The 8,826-nt window shown below is 50.8% G+C and overlaps 2 protein-coding genes across 2 annotated transcripts; both read left to right on the top strand.

Moving 5' to 3' along the window:
• Positions 1-244: 244 nt before the first annotated feature.
• Positions 245-4,589, top strand: BU24DRAFT_124994 (P-loop containing nucleoside triphosphate hydrolase protein). Its single transcript, XM_033520940.1, has 3 exons — positions 245-2,967; positions 3,024-3,439; positions 3,504-4,589. The coding sequence occupies exons 1-3, from the start codon at positions 415-417 to the stop codon at positions 4,537-4,539; spliced, it is 4,005 nt and encodes a 1,334-aa protein (XP_033388014.1). The 5' UTR covers positions 245-414; the 3' UTR covers positions 4,540-4,589.
• A 2,447-nt stretch (positions 4,590-7,036) lies between these two features.
• On the top strand, positions 7,037-8,732 carry BU24DRAFT_431388 (uncharacterized protein; the record flags this gene model as incomplete). The annotated part of the gene is made up of 3 exons (XM_033529866.1): positions 7,037-7,956; positions 8,010-8,553; positions 8,610-8,732. 3 exons carry the CDS (start codon positions 7,037-7,039, stop codon positions 8,730-8,732), a joined length of 1,587 nt encoding a protein of 528 aa, XP_033388013.1.
• Between the last annotated feature and the right edge of the window lie 94 nt (positions 8,733-8,826).

The raw sequence follows: 8,826 nt of genomic DNA, 5'->3' as shown, positions 1-8,826 counted from the left end.
CCAGGAGAGTCGTCGAGCCACGAGAGCATCTCTGAAGTTCAATAATGTAACAACACAGCTTCTGTACGGGTAGGTAGCAAACTTATTTGTGATCCATCGCGCGCGGCTGGTGGCATCTTTATCCGCTTTCACGCGCTACTTTGCCGAGGACCATGATCATTTAGGGGGAATTTCATCATCACCACCCGTCTGGCACACTGACCATCATTGTGTCTCATCATGCCAAGATAGTCCACATCGTGGGAAGACCCTCCATTCGTACTTTCCCCTTGTGCTCCCTCGCGATCATTTATCATCTCTAAATCGTTCTCGTCGTCTTCTTCTCCGGCTCCTCATGTTGTCCAACGGTCTCATTATTCCTATCGCTTCTTAATTCGCCATCCGGAAGGAGCCCATCGGCGCGTGATTGAAGCCATGGAATCGTCTCCCATTCCCCCGGCTATTCCCCCAGCCAGCGCCACAATGGAGGAATATCATACCCAGGATTCTTACCCGCCTCACGACAATCGCGTTTCTGATGAATTTGAAGATGCATCATTACTTCGAGGCACACAGGTAGATCTTACGTCCTTGGCGACAGCGGCGCCACATCATCGCTGGTCCACGGATCTTGCTGCGGTGCGCCAAAGTGTGATACGCCAGGTCTTGGGACTCAACCCATTCAGGACCTCATATTTTGCTCTCTACCGTCCTCTAGATGATTGGCAATCCCGATTCATTCTGGTCTCCGGATTTCTCCTTTCTATTGCCGCTGGTTTTCCTCTTCCCGTGATTGGGGTCATAATGGGGAAGATCATCAACAATTTCCCCCCCAACGAGGAAGACCTCAAAATTAGACTGTATCAACTTATGGGAACTGCAGTCGGATACTTCTTCGTTACCTGGGGTTGGTCCGTTTGCTGGGGCATCGTCGGAGAGCGAGTATCGCGTAAGACTAGAGAGCAATTGGTCGAACGTGCCTTGGGCATGGATATGTCCTATTTCGATACTGTCGCACCTGACATGACCAGTATCCTCACGGAGAAGACTCAAACGATCCAATTGGGAACTTCAGAGAAGGTTGGACTGTTCATCACCTCTATAAGCTACTTTCTCTCTGCTTTCGCCGTTGGCTTCATGCTCAATCCCAGGCTGACAGTTGTGATGTTCGTTACTGTCATTCCATCGATGACTGCAATTGTTTATTTCGGCACATCCATTGTATCACGTTTATCCAAATCAGCTGCTTCGTTCACTGAGCGGGCCACTGCCGTTGCTGAGAGCGCAATCCGCGCTATCCAGGTAGTTCAGGCTTTTGGCGTCTCTGAGAGACTAGCTCAGGACCACGTGAAGCTTCTGCAATCCGCGTTACGCGCCGGAATCAGAAAGTCGATTGTGGGTGCACTCAGTCTAGGCAGCGTGTGGTTTGTTGCCTACTCTACCAATGCATTGGCTTTCTGGTATGGAAACCAGCTACGTCTAAGTTCGGGCAATCACAACGGAGAAGCAGGTACTGTTTACGCCGTGGTGTTCCTCATCCTAGATGCCTCATTTGTCTTGGGCCAAATTGGCCCGTTCATTCAGACATTTGCCTCCGCGGCGGCAGCAGGACAAGCAGTGTTTGCAGTTCTGGATTATCCACAACCAGACATTGATGTCTATTCTTCCGAAGGGAAGATGGTTGATAAAGCAGCCTTCGGAAATAGACTAACTCTTCGAAATGTCTCTTTTGTGTACCCTGCCCGACCCACGGCAAGGGTGCTTCAAGGCGTAAACATACAATTTGAGGCGGGCAAAGTCACAGGCGTAGTTGGACCATCCGGATCGGGCAAGTCGACAGTCATATCCCTAATGCTTCGCCTCTACGACCCAGTCACCGGCCAGGTCATGCTCGGCGAAGAGGACCTAAAGCATCTCAACGTAGCCAGCCTTCGTTCTCACATCGCCCTCGTAACGCAATACCCCACACTATTTACTGGAACTATCCTGGAGAATATTAAGCATGGCATTCCCGATCATGAACAACTCACGGAAGAAGAATTACTACACAGATGCGCATCTGCAGCCACCGAGGCGCACTGTGACTTCCTCGCGTATTTACCTGATGGTATCAATACTCGAATTGGAACCGGTCATCATTCTCAGTTGTCTGGAGGTCAAAAGCAGCGTATTACACTCGCTCGAGCATTGGCTGGCAACCCATCATTGCTCCTTCTTGATGAGTTTACCAGTGCTATGGATGCAACTAGCGAGGCAGCAGTGCTAGAGAACCTAAAGCGCAGCTCGGCTGTATCTGGCAGAACTACTATCATTATAGCTCACAGATTGGCAACAGTCAAGGATGCCGATCGTATCCTCGTTTTGAAAGAAGGTACAGTTATTGAAGATGGTAGCCATCAGTCGCTAGTCCGACAGAATGGGACCTACGCAGAACTCATCAAAGCTCAACAATTCGATAAGAAGAGCTTATCATCTACTAATTCATCTGTCATCTCAAGCAGGGACTCAGTAAAGCACGAAGAGACCTTCTCTACAAGAGAAGATACTCACAGCGATGGTGACAGTGTCAGAGCATCAACTACAAATCAAAAGCCCCAGAAAAGCGTGCTTGAGCTGATCTCCCGGTGTCTTAGGCTGAACCGCAAAGAGACCCCTGCGATTGGGATCGGTCTTCTTGCTTCCATTGTGAGCGGCTCCACAATAATAGGAGAAGCCATAACATTCGGAAACCTGGTCGAGTTGTTAAACGACCAATCAGGTTCCTCCATCCTAGAATCCAAAGTGTCTAAATTCTGCTTGATGTTTTTTATACTCGGCATCATCACACTCGTTTCCCATACCTGCAGCGGGACTGCATTTGGCATAGTGTCAGAGAACTTGATCGTCCGTGTCCGAGATGTGTCGTTCCGCACGATTCTAATGCAGGATATTGCATGGTTCTCGCAGCCTGGCCATTCACATCACAGTCTTATGTCAAGACTCAACTCGGTAAGCCCTAGAGGTCATGTGTCCGAGCGAATCGAGACTAATATACCATACCATAGGAGAGTGGACATATCAGTGGTCTCTCTGGCGTCATTCTCGGGACATTCTTCTCTATCGCAACTTCTGTAGTTGGGGGTATTATCTTAGCCCATGTTGTAGCATGGAGAATTGCTATTGTCTTGCTGGCAGCAGTGCCCATCATGATCATGGCAGGCTTCACAAGACTTAAGATCCTCGCTGTCTCTGAGCAGCGACGTCAAGGCGCGTACAACGAAGCTGCCGCACTAGCTTCCGAGGCCTGCACCGCAATCCAAACGGTAGCGTCTCTAGGGCGGGAGAGAGACCTACTTCGCATGTACCAAGAGGCACTTCGGAAGCCCTACGAAGAGAGCATGAAGTTCACCACCTGGGGTAGCAGCCTTCTCGCCTTCTCGTTGTCCATTACATATTTCGTTTATGCGCTTGCATACTGGTGGTGCGTAACCCTTATCGTCCAACCTATCTGTGATGACATGTGTGGTATTCTGACAATGTAACAGGGGTTCCAAGCAGGTTCGTAATGGGAATTACGGCCAACGGGCGTTCTTTACAGTTCTCCCTGCCCTCCTCTTCTCCGCCCAAGCCGCTGGCCAGATGTTCAGCCTAGCACCCGAGATAACGCGAGCGCAAACGGCGGCACAGAGTATTTTCGCCCTCCACGACGAGAAACCTACCATCATAAACGATTATTCCGACGTAAAACCCGGTGGTAATCAAGGCTCCAACAACGGAGATTCAACAACAACAACCGTCCGTGGGGGTGGTTCAAGGTCCCAAGCGACATTACCAAGGAGAGGAGAATTAGAGTTTCGGAATGTCAGTTTGAAGTATGAGTCCAGGCCAGATGTATTTGCATTGGATGGCGTTTCCTTTTCGGTCAAGGCAGGCGAGTTCGTGGCCTTCGTCGGTAGAAGCGGTGCAGGGAAGTCGAGTACCATGCACCTCATCGAAAGATTCTACGACCCTACCAGCGGGTCCGTCTTGCTGGACGGCCGTGATATTCGCGGGGACTTTGTACAGGACCATCGAGCGAAGCTGGGTCTGGTCGAGCAGGAGCCTGATCTTTTCCCTGGTTCGGTCAGGTTCAATATTGGTCTAGGGGCAAGACCGGGAATCGAGGCAACGGAAGAGGAGATTGTGGCCGTGGCCAAAAAGTGCGGCCTGCATGAGTTCATTCTCAGTCTTCCCGAAGGCTACGACACGGAAATCGGTTCCCATGGTTCCAAGGTGTCTGGAGGTCAGCGGCAACGGCTTACAATTGCGAGGGCTCTGATTCGCGACCCCGAGGTACTTCTCCTGGACGAAGCCACCAGTCAGCTGGATGCAACGACAGAACAGGCAATCCGGAATGCAATATCTGCGGCATCTTCTGGCCGGACCACCATCATGATCGCACATCGCCTAGCAAGCGTCCAGCACGCCGACCGCATCTTCGTATTCGAGCGAGGGAGGATTGTAGAACAAGGGAAACATGAAGAGCTGGTGGCTTCCGGTGGTATATACGCTGCTATGGTGGCAGCACAAGAGTTGGAATAGAACTGCATCTAGAATCCCCTTCCCGCGTAGACGTCATCGCCTTACCCCGTATTTTTCTCCGTGTAACACCTGTAGGCATATTGTATTCTTATATACCCTTTAGAGAGCGATAGATAGCATCTCACAGTTACGGACCGGTCCCAGTGGACTTGCAACCCTCTCGCATGGAATCCTCAAGGGTCCTTCACACCCTCCTGCGTCTATTTCGCCACTGTTGCTGGCAGTAGTGAACTTCAATCCCTTCACCCTCCCTCGGCCTGGTGGATGTCTTGCATCTGAAATCCCAACATGCTTGGACAGCATGCATACACAGTACACACACCCTGAGAGATTAGCAAGAAACAGCGAAAACCATCTACTTCCACAACATCTAGCCCAAACCTTATTATTCCTCCGTCGGCGGCGCGGCGCCTGGGGGAAAAGGAATATCTCGGGTGTGCCGTGCCCCCTCCCAATACTTCCCCTAACCTCTGCCGAGCCGAACGGGTAGGTGTAACCACGTAGCCATCCATGTACAATATGTACACAGGTTCTGCAAAGCGAGATGTGCAGATCCGTTTACGAACGAACCACTGTCCATGTGGCTCACGCCATGCAAAAGCTAGAGGAACTCTGCTTGACGCCGTTCGAAGCCTCCAAGTGAGAATTCTCCTTCCGCAAGAGGAAGGCGAGGTGTGTGTGTTGGACAGGGGAAGGGGGATATAGAGTAGGTCCTCGGTAGATGGATGGCTGCTGGCTGCGTTTGATAGAAACGATATCCATGTCCCATAGCTAGAGGCCAGAACCTTTTTCCTCGTGTCTTATTCTTGCATCCGGGTTTTCGATCGAACCGTTATTATTGATGCTGTGACATTCGAGTGCTGCAAGAGAAGCAGGGGAAGGGGTGCGAGGGCATATTCCGCGTTTACCATGTGAGCGAGTGAGTTTGTGACGATGGTATGCCCATGCCTGCCCACCCACTCGAGGTGCCTCGTGCGTCATCTCCCGCATATCGAAGGGGCTTAGGCTGAGGGTCTACATAAAGAACGAACAACGGCCGGGGCATAAAAAACACAATCGAAGATCGGTAAAGCAAGCCCTTTACTGCTAACAGCAACTTGGCCGACGCGGCCCTGCATTCGCATGGGGGTTGGAGGTGGAGGGCGGACATGGGCACTGGTGATGCTAGGAAGGGGAGGACGAATCAGATCTCCGCGCGGCCCGAAACTCGGAGCAAATTTTGATTGATTAGATTGATGGATTTGATAAGATTGATAAAAAGAAATGGGGACATGGCATGCCTGGCTTCATGGCTAAAAGGTCGCCTTACTTGTTGCGTACAGTTAGAAGCTAATTATTCGGCTTCCCATCTTGCCCTGCTCATCTTTTAACTACGTAGTTGTTCTTGACTTTGTGTGGTACGCAACTGGTTGGTTGTTGGCACTCCCTCCTACAAAAGTAATACTTGCCTAGTGTCCACCTGAGTGTCAAGTCCAGGGCAAAACCGCTTCCTCCCTCCCTCCAAGTCCCCATCAAACGCACCATCGTAAGCGCATCCCGCGCTGCATTACAACATAAAATGTACCTAAACACGAAGCCTTTTTGCGGGGCTCTTGAAAAATTTTCACGCTCCTCTGCTGCGGGTCTTAACCACTCTGGGCTCGACACAGCGAGCCTCCCATGACGCTTTTTGTTATCAGATCCGAAGATAATCTTGCCAACCCTTGATCGTGCTGGCTCCAGGCCATCCCGCCTGCTAAGAGGACGGCCCGTCATGGAGGCTTCACCTTGCTGGGGACGATGATCGAACCACCTCTACCCTGAGGCAGTTAGCACCGGGGCAGCTATGATGAGATTTTTCTTCCTCTCATGCTGCGAAGGCGCAAGTACCGTACATAGTCGGTGTCTTGACCAATGTGGGACACATGTAGTTTAGCCACAGATGTCAGGGTCTTCTGATGCCATCTAGTTGATATAATGAGCGGGCGGCAGCATCATTCCCGCAATTCATGATATTGTTTTTTTCGCCGCCCACTCCTATACCATAAACCTTCTCTCCGCAGTGGTTACTGTCTGTCCGTGAAGAAACGCCTAGTATTTTCAACAAAATATAGGGTAAGCATATTTCTCACCAACCCCACGGAAATGCTCGATCCAATCCCAAGTCGCGCGGCCTAGGGTGTGGATGATGACGCACATCATTCACACCTGTGAATTCGCCCAAATCTAATGATAGCCACTGACGAGCGCATTTCATAGCCCAGCCTATCCTCGTACTTCAGCGGACGAGCACCCGGACCTTTCCACATCTCCGATTACAATCCGCCTTGTCCTTTCCCGTCACGCAATAGTTTGGTCGTCCTGCCTACTTCGCGAGAGTACTTGGAGTACCACTTTCGGCATAGCGGCACCAGTAGTGAGCAAACAGCGAGCCAGTTAATTCTGATTACGCGGTTTCCAACGTCGATAAATTCAGGACCATTTTTCGAGGAATTCCCATCTTCCCACTCCAAAAATCATGGCTCCTCACGCTGAAATTCCCATGTCTGAGAACGAGCAGTCTCCAGCTGTCCAGCAAAGTTTCAACGGTTTCAATGCCGATAGTTTGGCCCAGCATCAACTACCAGAACTTGAGAATGAGAACCGATCACATCTGCGATATACCCCCACCGATGAGTTGCATGACTTAGTATGCGTGGGCTTTGGCCCTGCATCTCTCGTCATTGCTGTGGCTCTGCATGATGCTTTGGAGGGAAATGACCCCACTCTCGATATCCCCATCTTGCAAAACAGAAAACCAAAGGTCGCTTTCCTCGAGCGACAAAGCAAGTTCGCATGGCACGCAGGAATGTTGCTTCCTGGTGCTAAGATGCAGATCTCTTTCATGAAGGACATGGCGACCATGCGGAACCCAAGAAGTGAATTCACTTTCATCAACTATCTCTTTCAGAAAGACAGGCTGGTCGAGTTCACAAACTTGAACACATTCTTGCCGGCAAGAATCGAGTATGAGGACTATATGCGCTGGTGTGCTGGTTGGTTCGACGAGGTTGTGCAGTACGATCAAGAGGTCGTCAAGGTCATGCCGGAGAAATCTGCCAGTGGTGAAGTCACTTCGTTCGTTGTTTCGTCTCGGAACAGGCAGACCGGAAACATTGAATCTCGACGTACTAGGCATGTTGTTATCGCCGGAGGCGGTCGTGCAAACATGCCTAAGCCGTTCCCCAGCAACCACCCAAAGATCATCCATTCATCTCAGTTCGCCAACATAGCGCCTAAGCTGCTCAATGATCCCCAATACCCATACCGAGTTGCCGTTATTGGAAACGGACAGAGTGCGGCCGAGATCTTCGACTATTTGCACTCGAACTACCCCAACTCGCGAACACGCCTGTTGATCAAGCAAGGCGCACTTCGTCCCAGTGATGATTCACCTTTGTAAGGAACACCGGTCGTCCCCAATCAGAGCATTTACTAACAGTTCCAAACAGCGTGAATGAGATCTTTAACCCCGAAAGAGTTGACTGCACATACGCTCGTGAGCCAGGCCTACGAGCGGTTTCCCTTAGGGAAGACAAGGCCACCAACTATGGTGTTGTCCGCCTAGGATTGCTAGAGCGCCTCTACGAGACACTCTACACCCAACGCATTCAATTTGGTAACGGTAAAGCAGAAGAGCAATGGCCTCACAGGATCATGCCCTACCGTCTGGTGACAGACGTCCAGGCCTCTCCAGTAATCAAGGACGGAGTCCGTCTTGAGATTCGTGACCAGAGCCCACTCTACTTTTCCAACATTCCCAACGACCGCGAGAGAACCGAAATTGAGGACTTCGATGCAGTGTTTGTCGCTACCGGATACCAGCGCGATCTCCATGAGACGCTCCTTAAGGATGCTCGACACCTTCTACCAGGCGGAGAACTTGCTGATACGAAGTGGAGTGTCCAGCGCGATTACCGCGTCAACTTCGTAGAGAAGAAGGTCAGTGAAGATGCCGGAATTTGGCTGCAGGGTTGCAATGAGAAAACACATGGCGTAAGTGAATCAATCCCTTCTCGGGCGGTCGCCACATACTGATACAGTTGCTTTAGTTGAGCGACACGCTTTTGTCTGTCTTGGCATCCAGGGGAGGAGAGATCGTTAAGTCCATCTTTGAGAAAGGTTCAAAGTGGGAGGCCACCAACGGAATCAGCTACGAAGAACTTCGTGGTTAGATGCCTGATGAGGATTGATGGAGGATTGAAAGCAGTTTGTGCGCTTGATGCGTCAGCCGCACAACGTCTCGTATTTGTTGCCCATACCTTGAAG

This window comes from Aaosphaeria arxii (genome assembly GCF_010015735.1).
Source record: "Aaosphaeria arxii CBS 175.79 unplaced genomic scaffold BU24scaffold_2, whole genome shotgun sequence".
Lineage (NCBI taxonomy): Eukaryota > Fungi > Ascomycota > Dothideomycetes > Pleosporales > Aaosphaeria > Aaosphaeria arxii.
The sequence above is the reverse complement of the archived record's forward strand: the minus strand, read 5'-3'. Positions and strand labels throughout refer to the sequence as shown.